Raw genomic sequence first — 26,942 nt, forward strand, 5'->3', positions numbered from 1 at the left:
TAGCAGTTTTGGGGTGGAGTCTTTTGGGTTTTCTACATAAAGTATCATATCATCTGCAAAGAATGAGAGTTTGACTTCTTTGCTGATTCAGATGCCTTTTATTTCTTTTTGTTGTCTGATTTCCGAAGCTAGGCCTTCTAGTACTACGTTGAACAGCAGTGGTGATAGAGGACATCCTTGCCATGTTCCAGACCTCCGGGGAAAAGCTGCCAGCTTTTCCCCATTGGGAATGATATTCACTGTGGGCTTTTCATATATGGCTTTTATGATATTGAAGTATATTTCTCTATCCCTACACTGTAAAGAGTTTTAATCAAGAAAGGATGCTGTACTTTGTCAAATGCTTTTTTCTGCATCTGGGAGGATAATACGGTTTTTTTTTGTCCTTTTATTAATGTGATATATCACAGTGAATGATTTGCAGATGTTGAACCACCCTTGCAGCCCAGGAATAAATCCCTCTTGGTCATGGTGAATAATCCTTTCGATGTACTGTTGGATCCTATTGACCAATATCTTGGTGAGAATTTTTGCATCCATGTTCATCAGGGATATTGATCTGTAATTCTCCTTTTTAGTAGTGTCTTTGTCTGGCTTTGGGATCAAGGTAATGCTGACCTCATAAAATGAGTTTGGAAGTTTTCCTTCCATTTCTGTTTTTTGAAACAGCTTCAGAAGAATAAGTATTAATTCTTCTTTAAATGTTTGGTAGAATTTCCCTGGGAAGCCATCTGGCCTTGAGCTCTTGTTTGTTGGGAGATTTTTGATTACTGCTTCAGTTTCCTTGCTGGGTCTGTTCAGGTTTTCTATTTCTTCCTGGTTCAGTTTTGGTAGTTTGTAGAAAGTGGTCACTTTTCTATTTATAGAATTGAAGCAGGTCTTTTCTTAGATCTCCACTTGAGTTCACAGGTGTTCAGAATGATTTGATAGCTGTCTAGCTGAATTCCTGGGACCAGACAAAGCTAAGGTCTCCTACTCCTCTGCCATCTTGTATTCTCTGTTTGTATTTTTTAGATAAATACCCAATAGTGTAATTACTGGATTGGATGATAGTTGTATTCTTAATTTTTTGAGGAACGTCCATACTGTTTTCCACAGTGGCTGTGCTAGTTTACATTCCCACCAACAGTGTAGGAGGGTTCTTTTCTTTCCATATCCTTGCCCACTCTTGTTGTTTTCTCAAGGTTTTGATTTTAGCCATTCTGTCAGGTATGAGGTGATATCTAATTGTGGTTTTGATTAAATGCAACGTGACAGTGATTGATGTTGAGCATCTTTTCATATGTCTGTTAGCCATCTGTATGTTGTCTTTGCAGAAATGTATGTGCATGTCTTTTGCCCATTTTTAAAAATTGGATTATTTGGTTTTTTGGTGTTATATTAGTTCTTCATATATTTTGTTGATTTCCTTTGCTGTTCAGAAGCTTTTTATTCTGATGTAGTCCCAGTAGTTTATTTTTGTTTTTATTTCCTTTGCCTCAGGAGACATAGCTATAAAAATGTTTTGGCTAGTTTCAGAGAAATTACTGCCTGTGCTGTTTTCTAGGAGTTTTATGGTTTCAGGTCTCACATTTAGGTCTTAAATCCATTTTGAGTTTATTTTTGTGTTTGGTCTAAGAAAGTGGTTCAGTGTCATTCTTTTGTATGTTGCTGTCCAGTTTTCCTAACACCATGGCTCTTTTCCCATTGCATATTCTTGCCTTGTTTGTTGAAGATTAATTGACCATAAATGGTGAGTTTGTTTCTGGGCTTTCTATTCTGTTCTCTTGATCTGAGTGTTTATTTTTGTGCCAGTACCATATTGTTTTGATTACTACAGCTTTGTTTTATATCTTGAAATCTGGGGTTGTTGTACCTCTGGTTTTGTTATCTTTTTCAAGATTGCTTTGGCTATTGGGGGATTTTTGTGGTTCCTTACAAACTTTAGGATAGTTTGTTCTAGCTCTGTGAAAAATACTGTTGGTATTTTGATAGGGATTGCATTAAGTCTATAGATTGCTTATTGTTGTATGCACATTTTAACAATATTTGTTCTTCCAGTCTGTGAGCATGGATATCTTTCCATTTGTTTGTGTTTTCAATTTTTCATCAGTGTTTTAGAGTTTTCAAATTACAGGTTGTTCACCTCCTTAGCTACGTTTATTCCCAGGTATTTTATTATTTTTGCTGCAATTGTAAATGGGATTTTTAACTTCTCTTTATGCTATTCATTATTAATTTATAGAAATCGATTTTGTATCCTGTAGCCTTACTGAATTTATTTATCAGTTCTAGTAGTTTTTTGGTAGAATCTTTAGGGTAGTCTATATATGGTATCATGTCATCTGCAAATAGTGAAAGTTTTACTTCTTCCTTACCAATTTGGGTTCCTTTTATTTCTTTTTGTTGTCTGATTGCAGTGGCTAGAACTTTTAGTACTGTGTTGAATAAAAGTGGTGAAGAGTGGACATTTTATCTTGTTCCTGACCTTAGGGGAAAAGCTTTCATCAGTTTTCCCCCATTGAGTGTGATGTTTGCTGTGGGCTTTTCAGATATGACCTTTATTATGTTAAGGTATGTTCCCTCCAAACCTACTTTGTGGAGGGTTTTTATCGTGAATGGACGCTGTAGTTTGTCAAATGCTTTTTCTGCATCTATTGGAATGTTCATATGGTTTTTATCCTTTCTCTCATTAATGTGATGTATCATCTTGATTGATTTGCAAATATCAACCCACCCTTGCATCACAGGAATAAACCTCACTTGATTGTGACAAGTTGTTCTTTTTAATCTGTTGTTAGATTTGGTTTGCTAATATTTTGTTGAGGATTTTTGCATCTCTGTTCAACAGAGATACTGGCCTGTAGTTCTTTTTTTAATAGTGTTTTTATCTGATTTTGGTATCAGGGTAATGATAGAATGTATTTGGAAGCTTTCTTTCCTCTTTTAGTTTTTGGAAGAGTTTGAGAAGAATAGATACTAACTTTCCTTTAAATGTTTTGTAGAATTCACCTGTGAAGCCATCTGGTCCTAGACTTTGGTTGTGTGTTTTTGATTACTGATTAAATTTCTTTGATGGTGGGGCACCTGTGTGGCTCAGTCAGTTGGGCGTCTGCCTTCAGCTTGGGTCGTGATCCTGGGGTCCTGGGGTCGAGTCCTGCGTCAGGCTCCTTGCTCGGCAAGGAGTCTGCTTCTCCCTCTTCCTCTGCCCCTCCTCTCTCTCTCAAATAAATAAATAAAATCTTAAAAAAAAGTAAAATAAATTTCTTTGCTGGTAATCAGTGTGTTCAGTTTTCCTATTTTTCCCTGATTCACTTTTGGGATGTTACATGTTTCTATGAATTTATCCATTTCTTCTAGGTTGTCCCAATTTGTTATCATATAATTTTTCATAATATTATAATCCTTTGTATTTCTTTGGTGTCAGTTGTTATTTCTCTTCTTCCATTCCTGATTTTGTTTGAGTTCTCTCTCTCTCTCTTAAATGAGTACTGCTAAAAATCTATCAATTTTGTTATCTTTTCAAAGAAACAGCTTCTGGTTTCATTGATCTGTTCTGTTGTTTTTTAGTTTCTATTTCATTTATTTCTACTCTAATCTTTATTATTTCCTTCCTTCTACTGTTGTTGGGTTTTGTTTGTTTTTTCTAGCTCCTTTATTTGTAAGGTTAGATTGTTTGAGATTTTTCTTGGCTTCTTGAGATAGGTCTGTATTGTTACAAACTTTCGTCTTAGAACAGCTTTTGCTGCATCCCAAAGATTTTGGACTGTTGTATTTTCATTTTCATTTGTTTATGTATTGTTTGATTTCCTCTTTGATTTCTTGTTGACCCATTTATTGCTTAGTATCGTGTTATTTAATGTCCATGTATTTGTGTTCTTTCCAGATAGTTTCTTGTGTTTGATTTCTGGTTTCATAGTGTTGTGCTAAGAAAAGATGCATGGTGTGACTTGAGTCTTTTTGAATTTGGTGAGACTTGTTTTGTGGTCTACTTTGTAATCTATTCTGGAGAATATTTCTTGTGCGCTTGTGAAGTATTCTGCTGTTTTAGGATGGAATGCTCCGAATATATCTATTAGATCCATCTGGTCCAGCGTGTCATTCAGAGTCACTGTTTCTTTGTTGATTTTCTGTTTGGATGATCTGTCCATTGCTGTAAGTGTGGTGTTAAAGCCCTATATTGTTACCGTGTTACTGTTGTTTACATTTTGCATATTTGTTATCCGTTGCTTAATGTATTTGGGTGCTCCCATGGTGGGTGCATATATATTTATAATTGCTATATCTTGTTGGATTGTCCCCTTTATGTTTATGTAGTGTCCTTCTTTGTTTCTTGTTACCTTCTTTGTTTTATAGTCTATTTTGTCCAATATAAATATTGCTTCCCTGGCTTTCTTTTCACTTCCTTTTGCATGATAAATGCTTCTTTCCTTCAATTTCGATCTGCATGGTTCTTTAGGTCTGAAATGAGTCTCTTATAGTCAGCTTATAGATGGGTCTTTTTCATCCACTCAGTCACCATGTGTCTTTTGATCGGAGTGTTTAGTCCATTTACATTCAAAGTAATTATTGCTAAGTATGTACTTACTACCATTTTGTTACTTGTTTTATGTCTGTTTATGTAGTTCTGTTTTTTTCTTCTCTTTCTCTTCTCTCAGGGTTTGGTGGCATTCTTTAGTGATGTACTTGGATTCCTTTCTCTTTATTATTTCCTTATCTATTACTGATTTTTGATTTGTGGTGATCATTAGGTTTGTATATAACATCTTCTGCATATAGCAGTCTATTAATTTGATGGTCGCTTAAGTTTCAACCCATTCTTTACTTCTCTCCCCTCCACGTTTTAGGTATATGTATGTTTTAGGTATGTGTCATGCTTAACATCCTTTTATTTTGTGAATCCCTTGATTAATTCTTATACACACTTATTTTTACTGCCTTTGTGCTTCCTACCTTTCGTACTCCTACTTACGTCTTTCCAGTTAAAGAATTGCCTTTTAACATTTCTTGTAGGGCTGGTTTAATGGTCTTGAAGTCCTTTAAGTTTTGTTTGTCTGTGAAACTCTCTTTCTCTTTATTCTGAATGATAGCCTTGCTGGATAGAGTATTCTTGACTGCATGTTTTTTCCTTTCAGCCAATTGAATATATCATGCCAGTCCCTCTGGCCTGCAAAATTCTGCAAAATCCGCTGATAACTTTATGGGGATTCCCTTGCATGTAACTGTTTTCTTTTCTCTTGCTGCTTTTATTTATTTTTATTTTTATCTATTTAAGGCATGGAGCCCAACGTGGGGCTTAAATTAACGACCCTGAGATCAAGACCTGAGCTGAGATCAAGAGTCAGATACTTAACTGACTGAGCCACACAGTCGCCCCAGCTCTCTTGCTGCCTTTAGAATTCTCTATCTCTATTTTTTGCCATTTTAATTGCTATGTGTCTTGGTGTGGACCTTCTTGGGTTGATTTTTGTTGGGGGCTCTCTGTGCCTTCAGGATCTGGATTTCTGTTTCCTTCTCCAGATTCAGGATGTTTTCAGCTGTTGTGTCTTCAGATAAGTTTTCTGCCCCCTTTTCTCTGTTTTCTCCTTCTGGGATCCCTATAATGTGAATATTATTACATTTGATGGTGTCACTGAGTTCTCTAAGTCTATTTTCACTTTTTTATTATTATTGTTTCTCTCTTAATGTTCAGCTTGAATGTCTTCCATTATTTTGTCTTCCAGGTTGCTAATCCATTCCTGTGCTTTATCTAGTCTATTTAGTTCATCTATTCCATGTATTTTTAATTTTAGTTATGAAATGGTTCAACTTTTTTTATGTTTTTTTTTGTTTTCTATTTCCTTTTTAAGGGTTTCATTGATGTCCTCTACTTTTTTCTCTAGTCAGTGCATATCTTTATGACCATTACTTTAAATTCTCTATAGGAATATTACTTATCTTTGGTCTATTGCTTTGATTTTTGTCCTGTTCTTTCATCTGGGACATATTCCTCTGTCTTTATTTTGTCTAACTCTCTGTGTCTGTTTCTATATGGTTCGACAGTCAGCTACATCTCCTGCTCTTGAAAGTGGCTGCCTTATGAAGAAAAGGTCCTGTAGTGCCCCCCAGTGCAGTTTCCCCTGTTTACCAGAACCTGGTGCTTAAGGGGTATCTCCTGTGTGTGTTGCGTGTGCCCTGCTATTGTGGCTGAGCCGCTTTTGCCTTCAGTGCAGTCACTTGGAGTTTCTTTTGTCTGTTATGGGCAGGGTTTGGTCCCTGTGTTGTAATGGGCCACTCTGGGGCTGCCTTGGGCTTGAGATGAGTTCAGACCAGGTGTTTCCAGAGCTGTGGTAGCACCAAACTGCAAGGTGCTTTCTCTGTGTTGTCCCCTGGGAAGCTTTCATTGGTGGGTGGGGCCTGCAGTCAGATTAGTTCTCTGTCTTCAGCCTTCTCCTGGGACCACAGTCTTGATATGTATGTGGTTATCTTTCTTTCTCCCTGGGGCAGAAGTCATTTTGGAGTGGTGCTGGCCCTTGTCAGGGCTGCTTGCACACTGCCAGGCTTGTGGCACTACTTTGGATGTGCTCTGGCCAAGAGCATATTGGAAGGGGTGTAGCTGCAGGAGAGTGTGGGGCAGGGTGCACTGTTAGCAAGTTACCTAGTGAGTGTCTTAGCTCCACTGGTCCCCGCAGGTGTTTGTGTATCTAGGCTGGGGAGTAGGGAAGGGAAATAGTGCCTACCAGCTCCTTTGTTCCTGAAGTCTCCCAAAGATCCCTACTTCTCCAGCATATGCACCAAAATTAGTCAACAAATCTGCATACCATAGGTGGTTTTCAGACTGTTGCTTCTATGTTGTATCTCTGCAGGGCTGTTTGTTGTGCTTTTTAAAGGCAGGGACTCCATTTCCTTTTGCCCTCTTGGCTCTGCCAGAGCCAAACCCACTGATTCTTAAAGTTCCAGGTGGTATGCCCCAGTGACTGAAAGAACTTGTGAAATTTGACTCCTGTGTTTTTCAAAGCCAAATGTCTTGGGGGTTTGTCTTCCCCATGCCTAGGGTGCCTGGTGTGAGGGTCTGTTTCTCTCCCCTCTCTGCACCCTTGGAATCCCTCCCTTTTGAAGACTATCCCATGGGTTCATTTAGCTCCTGACTGTGTCTCTGCCCTTCCTATCCTCTTTGATGTGGCCTCTTCTCTACATTTAGCTGTGGAGTGTTTGCTCTGCCAGTCTTTGGATCCTTTTCTGGGTTATTCACACTTACGTGGGTGTTATCTAGTTGTATCCATATAATGAGGTGAGCTTAGGGACCTCCTACTCTGCCTTCTTCCTCAGAAGTCTTTATCAACCCTTTTGATTAAATATTATCGTTCAGTCAGTACTTTAAAATGTTTCCTTTTTCTTTTTCTTACCATTTTACCAGTAGATGATGATATTGATGATGAAGAGTTTTATGATGAACATTTGGAGGCTTACTTTGAGCAACTGGCTATTCCAGGAATGATATATGAAGACCTAGAACAGGAACATCCAGAAAAAGATTTTAAATTACCCACAAGTGATCCATGTCAGGTATGTTCCAATCTTACGGTTTTTCAGAAATTTGACTTTAGAAAACTATTACTGGTCTCATTAGATATTACCATAAAACATATGCTTTTGGTTTTTTTGGTCTCTGTTTTTCCAGATAGAAAGTGATGAGAAATACCTTGTCCATCCTTTCTTGCTGCTTCTTACTTTTCCTTCCTCTGCAGAAAAATTGAAGAATATCACAGTGAACATGTGTATGCCCCTCATCCAAATTAACCAATTGTTAACATTTGGCCATCTTTATGTTTTCTTTGTTCTTCCATGAATAGTTTTTTGCTGTATCATTTAAGAGGAATTTGCAGATATTTTGACATGTCACCCTAATACTTTGACATTTTTTCCTGCAAATAAAGATATTTTCCTGCATAATCTCACTTCTGTTATCTAACTTTGATACAGTAATGTAAATGAATATACAGTCCATATTCACATTTATCCAGTTGTCTCCAAAATGTCCTTCACTTTCATTGTTTTTGATCTAGGATTTAATCAAGGATTACAGTTGCTTCTGGTTGTCCTATCTCTTTAGTATTTCACTTTGGAGTAGTTCTTCCATGTCATTAAAGTTTTTGTAAAATGACCCATAAGCTGGTTATATCTGATTGCTTTTTTCCCCTCCTGATCAAAGATTTTGGCAAGAATTCAAAGTAAGCATGTATATCATGAACAGGTTAAGATTGAACATAAGTATGATATATGCTTCTTGTATCACATCAGGAGATGTAGAAGTCTGTTAGTCCCACTATTGGTGATGTTGTGTTTGATAATCTTGGTTAATGTGTTGTTGGCTAGATGTCTCCTAGTGTAGGTGCCTTTCTTTTCTCCTTTGTTATCAATAAGTAATCTGGGGAATGATGCATTGAGGCCATGTTAACTTCTTATTCCCCAAGAACCTTTCACAAACTGAATTTAGTATCATTGCTGAGGCCTCCTAGAAACAACTATTCCTCTGGTGATTATAATGGTGATGTTTCCAATTCCTTCTACATTAATTACCTGGCATCCTTCTGTCAAGAAGTCATTCTCTGCTTCTCATGTTTTTCCCCTAAAAATATTTGGTTTTAATTTAAAAAAATTAATACAGCTAAGATATTTTTTCAACAGGCAAATGAAAATGATAGCTATAAATCTCAATCAGAAAATAACAGCTCTTTGATTTCCCATGGCTCACACTCTTCAGGAAATTCTGAAACAACCCACAAAGAGTCTGAAGTAGGCCATGTTGTTTGTCTGCCTGGGACCAGTAAGTGTTGAAATATGACTCCATTGTTTTTTTTTTTTAAGATTTTATTTTATTTTTTATTATGTTAACTACCATACAGTACATTACTAGTTTTTGATGTAGTGTTCAGTGATTCATTAGTTGCGTGTAACACCCAGTGCTCATCACAACACTTGCCCTCTTAATACCATTGTTCTTAAATTCTATATGACTTTGCCTTTTTTCCAAAGATTCATTTCTTTGGTATAATGTAACCTGTGTTAACTGTTGAATTCTTTCAAATTTTTAAACAATCTAAAAGTTTTCAAAAGAATACATTAGTATTATTAGAAATACTGTGGTGGGTATTGCTTGCATTTCTTATTACAAATGAGTGTGTTTTATTCAGACATTTGAAAATTAAAAATGAATTCTTTGTGTGGTCGCAGTTTGTCACATTTCCTGTTGTCTCTTACTGATGGTTACTTTTTCTTGTATGCAAATTGCTGTATTTGTCATATGATTGTTAATTAACTACGTTTACATAAAATAATTTGAATAGCAAGAAGCAGTTTTGGGGCGCCTGGGTGGCTCATTCGGTTTAGCATCTGCCTTTGGCTCAGGTCATGATCCCAAGGTCCTGGGATCAAGTCCCACATCGGGCTCCCTGCTTAGCGGGGAGCCTGCTTCTCCCTCTTCTCCCTGCCTGTGCTCTCTCTCGCTATCTCTGTCTCTCTCTTTCAAATAAATACAATAAATAAAAAATCTTTAAAAAAAAAAGTAGTTATTAGATTACTGAGACTTTGACATTGCTCTTTTAATTTTTTTTCTTGTATTTCAGGCAATTTTGTAGATACTGGAGATAATAGAAGGCATATAGATGGTGTATTATCATGTTCTTCTAGTACTCAGAGAATTGAACAAGAGAAAGAAAGGGCAGACAGTTTGAAGGGTATTGTCCCACATCATGGCAGAGTAAGTTTATATGCATTTTCTTCAAATTTTCTATGAAAAGGATAAAAAGCCTTTTGAATGATACCAGTTTTTTTTTCATAGTAACAACTGCTGATTTCTGGAAAATATAGAAAAAATATTAAAAAGTTTCCCTACTGATAATGTTTTATGTGTGTGTTGGTATATATCTTTGAGATCACTAAGATTATATTAAAAATATAATTACATACGTTTTCTTAAATTTAAATATTTTTGACTTGCATTTAGATCATTCATTTGAAAAATTCTTCAGCTTGGTAACAGAACATTAAATAAAAAAGCAAACTGTTGATCTTTAACCTTGCTCAAGCGTGTTTGTTTTCCATTCGTTGTTTTCTGTTTGTTAATAGTAACCCATTACTCCTACACTTGAAACTTGGTAGTCATTTCTGACTCTTACCAATTCTTTGTCGCCTTTTTAAAAGTAATGTATGCCTCAGGGTTGTATGATGATTTTTAATTTAGAGGGAATGTGTGTGTTGGTATATACAGAGACAGTTACTTATCTTCATAGTAATCCTTTTTGATTAAGGCAGTAAGTGATGTTGGGATTGTCATTTTAAAGGCAATGAAGCTCAGAAAACCTAATTTCTCTCAGTGTGTTCTCAGGACTGTGTCTTAGGTTTCCTCTTTATTTCCTTTACCACTACTCAAGTTGAAGATGCTTACTACCTCATGTCTGATTTATTGTGCCATTCCGTTATATTTGTCAACAACAGGTTAATTTTGTTACAATGGCTTTTAATGTATATAATACATAAAATACTTTCTATGCCTCAGTGTTTCAAATTAATAATCCTTAAAATGCTTTATAATCTGGCCCCATATTAATCTGTTTTTCTCTTGTATGTTTCTTCTACAAATTCCTGTTCCTACTTTGTTTTCTTCCTTTCTTCCCTAATCCAGATTTTGATCATCTTTCCAATCTTTCATGAAGTCCTTGGTTACTTTTCAGTAACTCTAGACTGCATTTATTTTTCTGAATTCTCAGTACAGTGGTTGTATTCTACAGTATAGTACTTTTCTTATATATAGGAATATTTTACTTATCCAAAAGTTGCTTAGTCAGCAGCTTCAAGAATTTCTTACTCATCCAAAGAACCAGTTATGCACGAATAGAGTACAGAGCCCCTTGCCTCAGGTAACCAGAACAAGTGTTCAGAGTTGATGGGTTTTTCCTTCTAAGATAGTACTATGGATGCTTGGTCATATGTATAGTCATCTGAGTTATAATTACGTATAGTCATGGAGTTATAATATATCTAGTTAATAGTCCAGCTCTCAGCTGATTAGAGATAGCCAATGAGAAAAGGGAGACAGCATCTATTAATCTTGATTTTTGTTAAAATGTGATATTTGATAAATTTTATAAATCTGTCTATTCATGGCCATTTAATTTTAGGCTAAGGACTTTATTCTGTTATAATAATTATTTTTCTAATTAGTAATTATTTGTCATTAAAAAACAATAGTTTTAATATTGTTGAATCTCACAAATTCCTTGGCATCTTGGTCAGGTGATTTTAAAAAGAATCATTGGTAACATCTTGGTGATAGGTACGGTGCTTGGTATTGTAGGTTATACAAAGATAATCTTCCCTCGTGAAACATGGTAGGAAAATAAAAGAAATACTTGGATAACTATAAAATAAGGCAGAATCCTGGTTATTGAATCTCATCATACTTATTGAAGGAAGTCCCCAAGTTCTGACTGAGTTACGTTCTAAAAGTTTTTTGGAGTTTTGAAGTCTTTCTAAGTAAAACCATAGTTTCTGATGATTCATTTCCAGTCCATTTTCTAAAACAGGATTTAATCATAAGAGGGCCAGGTTCTAGAGGAGCATTCAGGCCCTATAAATGTAAAGTCCTGAAGCCTGCAGCTGTGGTTGAAGGAGGGCATTGAGTGTGGAGGGATGGTGAGAGTGGCCTTTGGCTGCTGAGGTTCCAGTGTGGAATGAGCACTTGCATTAAAGCTTTGTTGCTTAGATGGGGGGAGATTCCTACCTGTGGGTCAACCATAAAGTATGTTACATTATTCCATGAGATGTCTTCTTTTTCCCATATCATAAGGTCATATGGTTTGTGTTACCATGAGGTGACAATTTTCTGTCCTCTTTTTGGCAAGATTAGCAGCCCATTTTCCTTAATGACATCTAAGGAACTCAGCATAGAAACTACTACTTTTGAGTTCCCAAAATTTAACTACTAATCGCCTACTATTAACTAGAAGCCTTACTGATAACATAAGGAGTGATAAATATTTTGTATGTTGTATATGTCATATACTATATTTTTACAGTAAAGTAAGCTAAAGAAAAAATTAAGGAAATCATAAGAGAAATACATTAGTATTATTAGAAATACTGTAGCCTGTATTGCTTGCATTGCTTATTACAGCCGTAATTTCTTTCCCTTTTTCTCTTCTGTGTTTTGCAGAAAGTGGTGTTGGTCCACAATGTGTTGATGATATTCCACAGGTTCCTTAGACTCTGTTCATTTTTCTGAAGCTTTGTAATTTCAATTGTCCTATTTTCAAGTTTGCTGTATCTTTATCCTGCTTGTGTACATCTGTTTTCAAACCCCTCTAGTGAATTTTTCACTTCAGTTATTGTACCTTTCAGTTCCAGAATTTCTGTTTGGCTCTTTTTAAAACTTACCTCTTTATTGTTAACACATATTGTGCATTGATCATTTTCTTGCTTGTCCATATCTTCCTTTAGCTTTTTGAGCATCTTTAAGACAGTTATTTTCAAAGTCTTTGTCTAGTAAATCTGATACACAGGTTTCCTCATGTACATTCACTGTTGATTTATTTTTTTCCTTTGAATGGATCACGCTTTCTTGTTTCTTTGTATGCCTTGTGATTTTTTGTTGCATACTGGACATTTGAATCTTATGTGATAACTCTGGAAATTACATTCTCCCTTTTCTCTAGGGTTTGCTCTTTGTTTTATTTTTATAGAGTATGTCTGTGCAGGGATGTGCATAGGGTGAAAGTTAAGGTTTTACAGGTCCTTTCTGAGCCTGTGTTTTTTTCCTGGGCATGTATAGCAGCTCTCTTAATTTTCTCTATACATGGTTGTTTTTGAATATTTAAAGAAATAGGTACGACTCCTTTCAATATGGTGGAGATCATTTTAGCTGGTGGGGGTTGAATTACTGGTGACCAGCCTCTGTGCCTGCAGGTCTGCAGTCAGAAGACAGGAACCTGGTAATTCGAGACAAAATCCTTACTGCTTCTCTGGCTCTAGCAAAGCATACTAAAAATAGGGGTTGCCCTCCACAGAGTTGACCGCTTAACTGACTGAGCCACCCAGGCTCCCCATATGATCACTTTTATTTTTCTGTACTAGATGTATCAATTCCAGAAAAGATAAGTCAAAGTGTCCAATTTTAATTGAATTTTTACCAAATTATTTTTGCACCTCCGATTTTTTATGTACTTCTCTGCTATGTGTACTGCATATAAGATTATAGATTTATAACCTCACTAATTATTAGTAATACTGCCCTTCTTTTTTATCCTATTCAGTGCTTGTAACCTTAAATTCTTCTTTGTCTGTTAGTATTGATACCCTTGCTTTTTCTGTATTTTGTGTATACTTGTTATCTTCTTTTCCATCCCATTTACATTTTTCTTTATCATTTGTTTACAGGGTTTCTAATAAATAGCATGTAGCTAGGTTTTACTTTTTTTTTAAGATTTTATTTATTTGAGATTGTGTGCATGTGTGTGCAAGTGGTGGCAAGGGGCTGGGGGTGTGTGGGAGGAGCAGAGGGGGAGGGAGAGGGACAAACGGACTACGCTGAGTGTGGAGCCTGATGTGGGGCTCAGTCTCATGACCCTGAGATCTTGACCTGTGCTGAAATCGAGTTGGATACTCAGACTGAGCCACCCAGCTACCCCTAGGTTTTACTTTTTGATGTAATTTGGTAGTCTGTTTTTTGATTAACTAGTTAATCCTTTAATACTTAGTGTAATGATTAATATTCTTGATTTTATTTTTATATTTCCTTCATTTGATATTTACTTTACATGGTTTTTATCATTTTCAAAATTTTTATTGTACTGTTTATCCCTGCTCTCCCCTTCCTTCCCTCCCGTTTTTCCTCCTTAAGCATTTGGAATTTTTTTGATTTTTTTCATTAATATAAGATATACATTTTTCATATTTTAACACTTCTGAAATCAATATGTGTCTTATAGTTACTGATATGTCATAGTTTAGTGTTCTCTGTCTTAGTGGTACATACAATAATGGCAAATCTTAAAATCAATGGTTAGAGTCTGTGAGGGATACTGTTTTTTCATTATTTGGAGGGCATTTTTTTTCTTCCTTAAATCATTCTCAGCCATATTTTTCAGCCATTATTTGAGATGACATCAGCATGTTCCCACCAGGGCATTTTGATTGCCTCTTTGTTTCTTTTAGATGCCAGTAAGATGGGACTTTCAAATAATTTCCTTATCTCCTTTTGACACCCCACCTCCTAAGAGAACTTTGGGTTGCTTTTACTTTTTCCTTTCTCCTCACATTTCCTAACTCAAGTTTTCCTGGGAGAGTTATATTCTCAAAATATAAACAAAAACCTATTTTGTGTTTAGGTTTAAAAACTGTCAAAGCAGCTGCATTTGTCTTTGTATTATTTATTATTAGATCACAGCAAGAGAGCGGCTCTGCTGTGGAGGGAACCCCAAATCAGAAGTAGGTCATCTACCAAACCTGGTTTAGTACCGGGTTTCCCACCAACAGTGCATGTTTGTACGTTTGACAGGATGGTTGCTGAGGCCCCATGTCGCTGCCTATCATTCAGCCTGGGCGGGATTCTGACATGGGAGGCTTTCAGTCATAATTCCACAGATGCTAGCTTTGCCTCATTGCTTCCTCAGCCAAGCACATAAAGGGTTCAGATGCATTTCATCTGATAGTGCAGTGTTTTCTGGAGACTATCACCTGGCTGCATTCTTTATTCAAGACACTAGTTTCCAACATTCTGACATTTCTTTTTTTCTTCATTTTTAAATTGAAGTATAATAGACATACAAGATTATATTGATTTCACGTGTACAACATAGTGGTTTGGCAATTATATATGTCATGATATGCTTACCTTGATAAGTGTGGTTACCGTCTGTCACCATACAAAGTTATTATGGTATCATTGACTGTAGTCCCTGTATAGTACTTCTTATCCCTGTGACTTATTTTACAACTGGAAGTCTGTACCTCTTAAGGCCCTTCACCTGTTTTACCCATCATCCCTTTACCCTCTTCCCCTCTGACAACTACCAGTTTGTTCTCTGTACTTGAGTCTGTGTCTGTTTTGCTCATTTGTTTTGTTTTTTAGATTCCACAAAGAAGTGAAATCATACTTGTTTTTTTTTTTGACTTATTTTACTTAGCACAGTGCCCTCTAGGTCCTTCTATATCGTCACAAATGGCAGAATCTTTTCTACAGCTGAGTAATATTATATGTGTGTGTGTGTGTGTGTGTGTGTGTGTGTGTGTGTGTGTACACCACATCTTCATTATCCATTCATCTATCGATGGACACTTGAGTTGCTTCCATATCTTGGCTATTGTAAATAATGCTGCAATAAACCTGGAGGGTGCATATATCTTTTTGAATTAGTATTTTCATTTTTTTTTTTCTATAAATACCCAGCAGTAGGATGACTGGATCATACGGTTTTCTGTTTTTGATTTTTTTTTTTAAAGATTTTATTTATTTATCTGACAGAGCACACAGGCAGGCAGAGCTGTAGGCTAAGCGAGAAGCAGGTTTCCCACTGAGTGGAGAGCCTGACGTGGGGCTTGATCCCAGGACCCTGGGATCATGACCTGAGCCAAAGGCAGACGCTTAACTGACTGAGCCACCCAGGCACCCCTGTTTTTGATTTTTTGAGGAACTTTCATATTATTTCCCATAGGGCCTGCACCAATTTACATTCCCATCCAACAGTGCACAGACATTCCCTTTCTTCCACATCCTCACCAACACTTGTTTCTTGTGTTTTTTATTTTAGCCATTCTGACGGGTATGAGGTGATGTCTCATTGTGGTTTTGATTTGCATTTCCCTGATGATGATTGATGTTGAACATCTTTTCCTGTGTCTGTTGGCCATCTGTAGGTCTTCTTTGGAGAAATGTCTGTTCATGTCTTCTTCCCGTTTTTTATTTTTATTTTTATTTTTTTAAAGATTTTATTTATTTGAGAGAGAGAGAATGAGAGATAGAGAGCACGAGAGGGAAGAGGGTCAGAGGGAGAAGCAGACTCCCTGCCGAGCAGGGAGCCCGATGTGGGACTCGATCCCGGGACTCCAGGATCATGACCTGAGCTAGAGGCAGTCACTCAACCAACTGAGCCACCCAGGCGCCCTTCTTCCCGTTTTTTAATTGGATTGTTTGAGATTTTTTTTACTGTTGAGTTTTATGAGTTCTTTATATATTTTGGATATTAACCCCTTATTGGATATATGGCTTATTTATACCTTCACTTATTCAGTAGATTCCTTTTTCATTTTGTTGATGGTTTCCTTCACTGTGCAAAAGCAATTTAGGGTCATGTAGTCCCCATTGTTTACCTTTGTTTTTGTTTCCTTTGAGGAGACTAAGGCTGAAGTCTAAGAGATTATGGCTTATGTTTTCTTCTAGGAGTCTTACGGTTTCAGGACTTATATTTAGGACTTTAATTCATTTTGAGTTTATTTTTGTATATGGTGAAAGAAAGTGGTCCAGTTTCATTCTTTTGCATGTAGCTGTCTAGTTTTTCCGGCACTGTTTTTTGAAGAGATTGTTTTTCCCTGTTGTATATTCTTGCCTCTTTTGTCATAGATTAATTGACCATGTAAATGTGGGTTATTTCTTGACTTTCTATTCTGTTCCATTGATCTCTGTGTCTACTTTTGTGCCAGTACCATAACTGGTTTTTTTTTTTATGATTTTTTTTTAAGTATTCTCGACACCTAATGTGGGGTTTGAATTCACAACCCCAAGATCAAGAGTTGCGTGCTTCACCTATTGAGACGGCCAGGCACCCATAACTGTTTTGATTACTATTGCTTTTTGTTCTTCTTTCTCAAGATTGCTTTGGCTATTTGGAGTCTTTTGTGGTTCCAAACAGATTTTAGGATTATTTGTTCTAGTTCTGTGAAAAATATTATTGATATTTTAATGGGTCTTGCATTAAATCTGTGGATTGCTTCGGGTAGTATGGAAATTTTAGCAGTATTTTCCCAATCCATGAACATGGTTTTATCTTTCCATTTATTTGGGTCGTCTTCAGTTTCTTTCATTGGTGTCTTACAGTTTTCAAAGTATAGATCTTTTACCTCCTTGGTTAAATTTATTCCTAGGTATTTTATTCTTTTTGATATTGTAAATAGGATTTAAAAAATTTCTCTTTTTGCTACTTCATTATTAGTGTACAGAAACACAACAGATTTCTGTATATTAATTTTATATCCTACAACTTTACTCAGTTTTTTGGTGGGATCTTAGGGTTTTTTATCTGTGGTATTATGTCGTGTGCAAATAGTGACAGTTTTGTTTCTTTTTTCAATTTGGATGCCTTTTATTTGATTTCTTGTCTGATTGCTGGGCTAGGACTTCCAATACTATGTTGAATAAAAGTGGTGAGAGTGGACATCCTTGTCTTTTCCTGATCTTAGAGGAAAAACTTTCAGCTTTTCACCATTGAATATGATTTGCTTTGGGGTTTGTCATACATGGCCTTTATTATATTGAGGTGTTCCCTCTAAACCCACTTTTGGAGTTTTTATCGTAAATGGATATTGAATTATGTCAAATATTTTTTCTGTATCTGTTGAAATGATCATATGATTTTTAGCCTTCACATTTTGGTAATTATGTTGATTGTTGTATGAATATTGAACCATCCTTGCATACCTGGAATAAATACCACCTGATCATAGTAAATGATCCTTTTAATGGGTTGTTGAATTTGCTTTGCTAATATTTTAGGGGATTTTTGTATCTGTGTTTATCAGGGATATGGTCTATAATTTTGGTGTCAGGTTGATATTGGTCTTGTGGAATGAATTTGGAAGCATTACTTCTGCTTTTGAAACAGTTTAGGAAGAATAGGTGTTAACTCTTGTTTACATGTTTGGTAGAAATCACCAGCGAAGCCATCTGGTCTAGGATTTTTGTTTGTTGGTAGTTTTTTGATTACTGATTAATTTGTTAGTAGTAACCAGTCTGTTTAGATTTTCTATTTCTTCCTGATTCAGTCTTGGAAGATTGTATGTTTCTAGAAATTAATTCATTTCTTCCAGGTTGTCCAGTTTATTGGGTTATAATTTTTCATAGTATTCTCTTACAGTCCTTTGTACTTCTGTGGTGTTGGTTGTCTTTTCTTCTTTTGTTTCTAATATTATTTATTTGAGTTCTGTCTCTATCTTGATAAGCCTCTCTAAAGGTTTGTCAGTTTTATCTTTTCAGAGAACCAACTCTTAGTTTCATTGATCTTATCTATTGTTTTTTTTTTTAAATCTCTGTTTCACTCTGGTTCTTTTTAATCTTTGCTAGTATTCTATATGAAAAATAGTTATCTGTTTTTAAATTGCATTACCTTGTTTCCTTATCTTTTTTTCTGTTGGAATATTCATATTTTAACTATTGTTTTTATAAGCTTTCTCTGTTAAAGAGATATTTTGATTCTTACACATTTCACTTATTTATTTACTTATTTGGCTCAAAGAGTAGAAATTTACTTTCTTACACTTCTAGAAAAGTCAGAGATTGAGGTTTCAGCAGCGTTGGTTTCTCCTTGTACTTCTCTCTTTGCCTTATAGATGGCCTTTTTCTCCCTGTGTCTTCAGATGGCCTTCCCTCTCCCGGTCCTTATGCATTTTAGGCTTTAATGTTTGTATTTGTTTCCTAGGGCTGCAGGAACAAATTACCAACATTAGGTAGCCTTCAACAATAGAAATTTATTCTCACAGCTCTAGAAGCCAAAAGTTGTAAATTCAAGGTATTGGAAGGGCTAAGCTCCCTCCAAAGGCTCCTTTCTTGCCTCTTCCAGCATCTGGTAGCTCTTGGTTGTCCTTAGCTTGTGGCAGTATCATTTGAATATTTGCCTCCATCTTCACATGGCCTTTTTTCTCAGTGTCTCTGTGTCCTGCTAAATCTTTTTTCTCTTATAAGGACATTGCTCATTGGGTTAAAGGCCCATTTCAAAATCCAGGATGATTTTATTTCATGATCCTTAACTTACTTACACTTGCAAAGACCCTGTTTCCAAATAAGGTCACAATTTACAGGACCTGGGATTGCGACTGGGAAATTTTTAACCCACGAGAGTGTTAATACATAGATGTTATCTACTAAAGAGTATAAAACTATTCATTGGTATTTTCTCCTAGCACTTTGCATTTAAATGTTTAAGCCACCTGGGATTTATTTTGATCTAAGGTAGGATGTAAGTATTTTTTGTATAACATTATTGGCAGATCACTCAGTTAATAAGGGCTGACACTAGGGGGCACCTGGGTGGCTCAGTTGGTTAAGCAACTGCCTTCAGCTCAGGTCATGATCCTGGAGTCCTGGGATCGAGTCCCGCATCGGGCTCCCTGCTCAGCGGGGAGTCTGCTTCTCCCTCTGACCCTCCCCCCTCTCATGATCTCTCTCTCTCTCTCTGTCTCATTCTCTCTCTCAAATAAATAAAATCTTTAAAAAAAAATAAGTGCTGACACTAGGATTTAAACCTATGACTTTTTTTTTTTTCCCCCAAAGTCAGCATCTTTTCTTTTATGTAGAACTACCTGCTTTTAGTATTTTAACTTTAAAGAACTTTGCCTGTAAGGCTGTTTTTGTCATCATACATCTCATAACAGAAAAACTACTCTTAAACGCTTTATTGGCACTTGAAATTATGATGGTAGCTGAATGTCTGAAAAGAGTTTTCTAGGCTCTTGGGCACTTTTTCAGCAGTTGTTATTCTAGGAAAGAATAAGAAATGCCAATTGGGAAAGTATGTTGGAGAGCTTGGTTTTGAGATGCTGGCTTAATTTGCCATGTCTGATGCTGTTGTTGTTGAACAGCTCATGGGCATCTGTAGTATATGCTGTTTTACTCCTGTTAAAAGGTATTTTGGTTTTTTTTTTTTTTCTTCAAATTTGTATTTAAATTCTAGCTAGCTAACATATAGTGCAATATTGGTTTCAGGAGTAGAATGCAGTGATTCATCACTTACATATAACACCCAGCGCTCATCATAACAAGTGCCCTCCTTAATGCCCATCACCCATTTAGCCCATCCCCAACCCACCTCCCTGCAGCAACCCTGTTTTTACTCTATCGTTACGAGGCTTTTATGGGGGGCGCCTGGGTGGCTCAGTCGGTTAAGTGTCTGCCTTTGGTTCAGGTCATGATCCCAGGGTCCTGGGATCTAGCCCCGCATCAGGCTCCCTGTTCAGAGGGAAGCCTGCTTTCTCCCTCTCCCACTCCCCCTGCTTGGGTTCCCTCTCTCACTGTATGTCTCTCTCTGTCAAATAAGTAAATAAAATCTTTAAAAAAAAAAAAAAGCTCTTATGGTTTGCTTCTCTCTCTCTCTTTCCCTATTCTCATATGTTCATCTGTTTTGTTTCCTAAATTCCGCATATGGGTGAAATCATATGGTATTTGTCTTTCTCTGACTTATTTTACTTAGCATAATAATACTCTAGCTTCATCCATGTCATTGCAAATGGCAAGATTTCATTCTTTTTGATGGCTGAGTATTTATTATTCCAGTGTGTATGTGTGTGTGTATATAAATAATATATATATGTACCACATCTTCTTTATCCATTTATCCATGTAGATGGACACTTGAGCTCTTTCCATAGTTTGGCTATTGTTGATAATGCTGCTATAAATATTGGGTGCATGTACCCCTTTGAATCTGTATTTTTGTGTCCTTTGGGTAAATACCTAGTAGTGCAATTGCTGGGTTGTAGGGTAGTTCTATTTTTAACATTTTTTTTCAAAGATTTTATTTATTTTGAGAGAGAGGGTGAGCGGGGGGGGAGGGGGCAGAGGCAGAGGGTAAGAGAGAATCTCAAGCAGACTTCATGCTGAGCATGGAGCCTGATAAGGGGCTTAATCCCACAACCGTGAGATTGTGACCTGAGCCAGAATCAAGAGTGGGGCTTAACTGACTGAGCCACTCAAGCGCCCCACTATTTTAACTTTTTGAGGAACCTCCATACTGTTTTCCAGAGTGGCTGCACCAGTTTGCATTCCCATCAACAGTGTAGGAGGGTTCCCCTTTCTCCGCATCCTTGCCAACATCTGTTGTCTCCTATGTTGTTAATTTGAGCCATTCTGACAGGTGTGAGGTGGTATCTCGTCTTGGTTTTTATTTGTATTTCCCTGATGATGAGTAATGTTGAGTATCTTTTCATTTGTCTGTTAGCCATCTGGATGGCTTCTTTGGAAAAATGTCTATTCATGTCTTCTGCCCATTATTTGGTTTTTGGGTGTTGAGTTGGTAAGTTCTTTATAGATTTTGGATAATAGCCCTTTATTAGGTATGTCGTTTGCAAATATCTTCTCCCATTCTGTAGGCTGCCCTTTAGTTTTGTTGACTGTTTCCTTTGCTGTGCAGAAGCTTTCTATCTCGATGAAGTCCCAGTAGTTCATTTTTGCTTTTGTTTCCTTTGCCTCAGGAGACATGTCTAGTGAGAATTTGCTACGGCTGAGGTCGGCGATGTCGCTGCTTATGTTCTCCTCTAGGAGTTTGATGGTTTCCTTTTTCACATTTAGGTCTTTCATCCATCTTGAATTTATTTTTATGTGTGGTGTAAGAAAGTGGTCCAGTTTCATTCTTTTGCGTGTTGCTCTCCAGTTTTCCCAACACCATTTGTTGAAGAGACTGTCTTTTTTTCCATTGGATATTCTTTCCTGCTTTGTTGAAGATTAGTTAACCATATAGTTGTGGGTCCATTTCTGGCTTTTCTGTTCTGTTCCATTGATCTATGCGTCTTTTTTTGTGCTAGGACCATACTGTTTTGATGACTACAGCTTTGTAATATAGCTTGAAGTCTGGAATTGTGATGCCTCCAGATTTGCTTTTCTTTTTCAGGATTGCTTTGGCTACTTGGGGTCTTTTGTGGTTCCATATAAATTTTAGGATCATTTGTTCTAGCTCTGTGAAAAATGCTGGTGATCTTTTGATAGGGATTGCATTAAGTATATAGATTGCATTGGGTAGTATAGACATCTTAACATGTTTGTTCTTCCAGCTCATGAGCATGGAATGCTTTTCCATTTCTTTGTGTCCTCTTCAATTTATTTCATAAGTGTTCTATAGTTTTCAGAGTACAGATCTTTTACTTTTACCTCTTTGGTTAGGTTTATTCCTAGGTATCTTATGGTTTTTTGGTGTAATAGTAAATGGGATCAATTCTAAAAAGTATTAATATATCTGTTTTCAAGGGATGTTAGTCATACTAATTTTATGAGTTAGGTTACATTAACGGACTTGCCATCCTTGTAGAGAGTTTTAGTGGTAATTACAAAAGTTAAACTGACATTTCTTACATCCTGTAATAAAATGAACATGTTGGACCCACTTTTGATATCTGAATCTGTTGATAAATGTTTGCAATGACCACATTATGAATTTTGGTTTTGGTATATTGCTTAAAATTGGTTCATATATAGTCTAAAAGAGTAGAGTGAATATAGTCGGATGCTTTATATAATAATCATTTATGTCTACTACATCATTTTTTCCCATAAAGTTTCAGAATAAGTTACGAAAAACAAAACTTATGGCTGCTCTGTTATGCATTTTTAAAGGAAAGCACAAGAGAAGAAGTTCCTGTGAAGACTATCCAGGCTACTAATGTGAAACTTAACCCTGTTTATTTTCATGACACAAATGCCAGTAAAGGTGATTTTGACTTAATGGACCCTTTGAAACTGGAGGCCGGGTCTCTTCATCAAAATAAGCATTTGGCATCTGGTGCAGAAAGAGTTTTGCCCATGGATAGATGTTTAGACACTGAAACGCCTAAAGTGTCCATTCAAAAATATGTGGACATAGCATCTTTGAAGCCTATTAGTGACAGTGAAATTAATTCCACTGATAGTCTTCGGTCACCAACTAGTGAAAGGCGAACATGTGAATATTACAAGTCCATTAAAAAGAGTAAAGAGGGTAAGTAGGTTTTTTTAAAAAATAAAAGTAAAGAAATGTATAAAACATTTATACATTTTGAATGGAATATATTTTCAAGTGGAACTTGCCTTATCTTTTGCATTAAAATATTGTGTTTTATGGATTAGAAATTGTATCTTTATTCACAGATCTAGTGGAAATGTACTACTCTTAGTTTTTCTTTTCCTTTTGCCCCTAGTTCTCCATTACAGATTTTTATTGGGTTAAGGCTGGCTTATCCACCATTAGAGAACTTTCATTTTGTGGGAATGGATTTTCTTTTTTCTAACTAGTTTTGGGCAGATTTTAGTACTGTTGATATCTAAGATAAGTCAACTAAGTAAAATTATTAAGCATATCATTTTGTTTCATATGTCATTGGATATTTTTGGAATTTTTTAGAAACAGATCTACCACAAAGTGTTGTCTATCAAAATGAAGAGGGCAGATGGGTCACTGACCTTGCGTATTATACATCTTTTAATAAAGAACAAAATTTAAATATGTCTCTAACTGATGAGATGAATGAAGACTTCAGATCTGGTTGTAAGTGTATTGATAACCACTTCATTGTTTTTGATGGTGTTCTGAGATTACTCTGTATATATTGATTAGCCACATCGAATCACTTTTGGAGTATACATTTGAACCTTGGAACAATGTGGGGGTTAAGGTGTACCAACTCCTTACGTATTTCAAAATCTTTGTATAACTTTTGACTCCCCAAAATCTTAACTACTGACAGCCTACTCTTTACCAGAAGCCTTAAGCGATAACATAGTCAATTAACACCTATTTTGTATGTTACATGTATTATATACTGTATTCTTATAGTAGGGTGAGCTAGAGAGAAGAAAAAGTTAAGAAAATCATAAGGGAAAAAAAAAAACCCCATAAGGGAGAGAATACATTCACAGCACTATCCTGTATTTATAAAAAAAAAATAAATCTGTGTTAAGTGGACCTGTGTAGTTCAAACCTATGTTGTTCAGGGGTCAGCTGTAATATTGAGCTTATCAGTAGTGTTTATAGGAACAAAGGCTTGAGTTAGTGCTAATCATTGCAGAATGAGCTGAGCCTTTTCCTTAAGGACAGTGAGTCAGACTATCATTCTTTTACATCAGTTTAGAACCTTCATATTGCAGAGTTAAAAGGGACCTCAGGCTGTACATTCTCACTTTTAAAATTCTGTCCTGAACAAAAGAAATATTATGATAAATGAGCAGTTACAAAATCCAGGCCGTTTTGGAGTAAAACCTAAGAAATGTGGAAACGATGGGAGAAAAGTGACAGAAAAGATAAATTTCAAAGGATGAGAGCATTAGGAATATCAGCTAGGTTTGTTGATTAGCACAATCTCTGACAGTGAAGGGAAAAACCGGTTTCAGTCTGCAGAACAAATTACATTTTGAGCCTTAGTCTATGGAGATGATGTGCCACTGAGGCCTCCAGCGCTGGACACCTCTAAACCTGCAATGAGGAAAGGCATTCAGCGTCCTGTCAAGCCTAGTCTTATTTTTGGTAGGCTCAGAACATGCCACAGTAAGATGTTACTCTAACTACTGTTTGTACTAAGCTCCTCCTAAACATCCAATGATGCGGAAGGTAGAGACAAATAAGGTATTTTTCCAGCCTCTAAGAAATTGTCCATCAGCTAAGGGGGATAAGACAAGAGTAAAACAACCATCAGCATTATAAGAGACATAAACCAAATGGTTTTGGAGTTTAGAGGAAAAATAACTTGCATGAGTGGGTGACAAGGATTTCACATAGGAGGTAGCTTTTGAGGTAAGAGTTTCAACAGGTAAATGTTTGAGGGCATGAGAAATTCCAAATGGATAGGAAACCCAATGAAAGAGAATGAAATGAGGAAGTCTGGGTGTGTTTTGAGAATGGTAAATAGTCCAATGTAGCTAGCATTTATGACAAGATATGGGAAGAGGGGAGTAATAAAAGGTGAAGAGGTGAAGCTGGAGAGGTAGAGTAGGGCCAAGGAGTGGGTTGAGCTTTGACTACCATGTCAGAGTTGAGGCTTGTGTGGTAAGCAAGAGGGAGCCACTAAAGACTTCATTGTCCAACTTCCTTTGTGAGTTGTCTTCTTGCACCGATGGTCAGTTGATTGGGAGATTCCTTAGGATGTTGTAGAAATCTAGGTGTCACGGTGAGAATGAAAAGCAAGTAGATAATGAAAGACCTGGAAATAACATGGTTCGGATTTGGTGACTGGATTTCAGTAGATAGAGTGGCAAGAAAAGATTGAGGTTTGTGGTCTGAGTTACTTGAGAAAATGGCAGTACCGTGAACTGAGATGGGAAAATTAGAAGAAATTGTAGAATTTTGAATGACTATGGTTTGAGGTGGGAAATGTGAGCCAGAAACTGGAAATTAAGTTCAAGATTGCGCAATGATACCTTGATTTAGAAAGAACAAGAGGGTACAGACTGGACAGTGGATATCGACTGTGTCACTTAAAGTCAGTGGTCATGGAATTCTCTTGTGTAACTGGTGGGAGTGTAAAGTGATAGAACCATTTTGGAAACTTGTCTAGCAGGAGCTTTTGGAGGTAAACTTTATGAACTTCATACTTTAGGGTCCCCGGTAATTCTGCACCAGAGTATATATCCAGTGTATAGATGTACTCTTCACCAAAAGACTAAAATATTTATAGCAGCACTATATGATCAACTCCGAATTAGAAACTCCCAAATTCTCATTAATGGTAGAATGGATTGTGTTTATTCACACATTGGAATGCTATGTAGCAATGGGAATGAATGATGTGTAGCTACTTGTAGCAGTGGGGATGAATTTCACAAGTGTATTGAATGAAATAAGGCAGAGTAAAGGGTACCTGCTATATAAATCTATTTGTATATATTTCAAAATGTATCCTGCTTTGTGGAGTAAGAAGTAAGGATACTGGTTACCCTCCGATGGGCATGTAGTAATGGGAAGGAAGCTTGATTGGCCTTTTGAGGATGCTAACAAAGTTCTCTTTCTTGATCTAGGGTGTTGATCTGGCCACACAAATGTGTTCATTGAGTTGTACACATAAATACTTTTCATATGTATATTATGCTTTGGTCAACAATTTTTAAAAATTAGTGATCAGACTGAGAAAAAATACTTGCAATTCATGTTACAGGTTAAGGGCCCATTTTCCTAATGTGTAAATAGTTCTAATAAATAAGTAAAAGACCAGCTTCTCAGCATAGAATTAGGCAAAAGATATAAACTGACAGTTTAGAGAAAAGGAAATGAAAATGGTCGTTAAATGTTCAAAAAAAGTTCATGGAACTTATTCATGGAAAGAAACAACTCCATGATACTATTTTTCCATTATTTCACTGGCAGTGATCCAGTAGTTTGGTAATAAAACTATGTTGGCAAGAGTGTGAAGGAAATAGGTATTGTAGTATTTATGGCACAGGGTCTAGGTAGAGCACTATTACAGCATCTAGCAAAATTACAGATGTACATACCCCGTAACCATGGGGTTCTGCTGGGAATTTATTCTTCAGATAGGCTTGCAGAAATGGTATGTGATACATATTGTTTATAAAATAACAAAAGTTTGGAAGCAGTATGGATAAACATAATAGGGGACTAATTAAATAAGGTACGTCCATACAAGGAAAATACACTGTGGTCATTAAAAAAAGGGAAAGAGGCTCTTTAGGTACTAATATGGGATAATCATGAAAATAAATTGTTTACATTCCAAGACCTAGAAAAGCATATGAAATATTCTGACATTTATGTAAAAAGGTGGAGGGGGGGAGGACACACATATTTATAAAGACATATGGTGCAGAAATTTTTTTTTTAAGGGAAAGAAATGGATTGCAGGAATCCCTAGTTACTGAACTAAAAAATCAAATAGATTCAAATCGGGATTTCAGGGGTACTTTATATATTGGTTGCTTTTGAAGATGTGGGATGTAGGGTCAGGGATGATGGGGAGACTTTTCAGTGCCATATTCCCTTTTATGTCTTTGGTTAACTTCTCAAAACTCTTTGTTGAAGCATAATATA

General features: G+C 36.4%; 1 protein-coding gene across 4 annotated transcripts in view; it reads left to right on the plus strand.

Moving 5' to 3' along the window:
- The window catches only part of LOC114198079 (nucleoporin SEH1), a 175,495-nt gene that overhangs the window by 63,755 nt on the left and 84,798 nt on the right, over positions 1-26,942 (plus strand). For all 4 annotated transcript variants that reach the window (XM_088019612.1, XM_028089353.2, XM_028089356.2 and 1 more), the window contains 5 exons: positions 7,379-7,524; positions 8,647-8,785; positions 9,585-9,718; positions 22,547-22,907; positions 23,310-23,453. In XM_088019612.1, coding sequence (XP_087875738.1) covers positions 7,379-7,524; positions 8,647-8,785; positions 9,585-9,718; positions 22,547-22,907; positions 23,310-23,453 — 924 coding nt within the window. The remainder of the gene's footprint in view (positions 1-7,378; positions 7,525-8,646; positions 8,786-9,584; positions 9,719-22,546; positions 22,908-23,309; positions 23,454-26,942) is intronic.

Source organism: Eumetopias jubatus, unplaced genomic scaffold (assembly GCF_037043125.1).
Source record: "Eumetopias jubatus isolate StellerSeaLion01/CBP00866 unplaced genomic scaffold, mEumJub1_p1.0 scaffold_16, whole genome shotgun sequence".
Taxonomy (NCBI): Eukaryota; Metazoa; Chordata; class Mammalia; order Carnivora; family Otariidae; genus Eumetopias; species Eumetopias jubatus.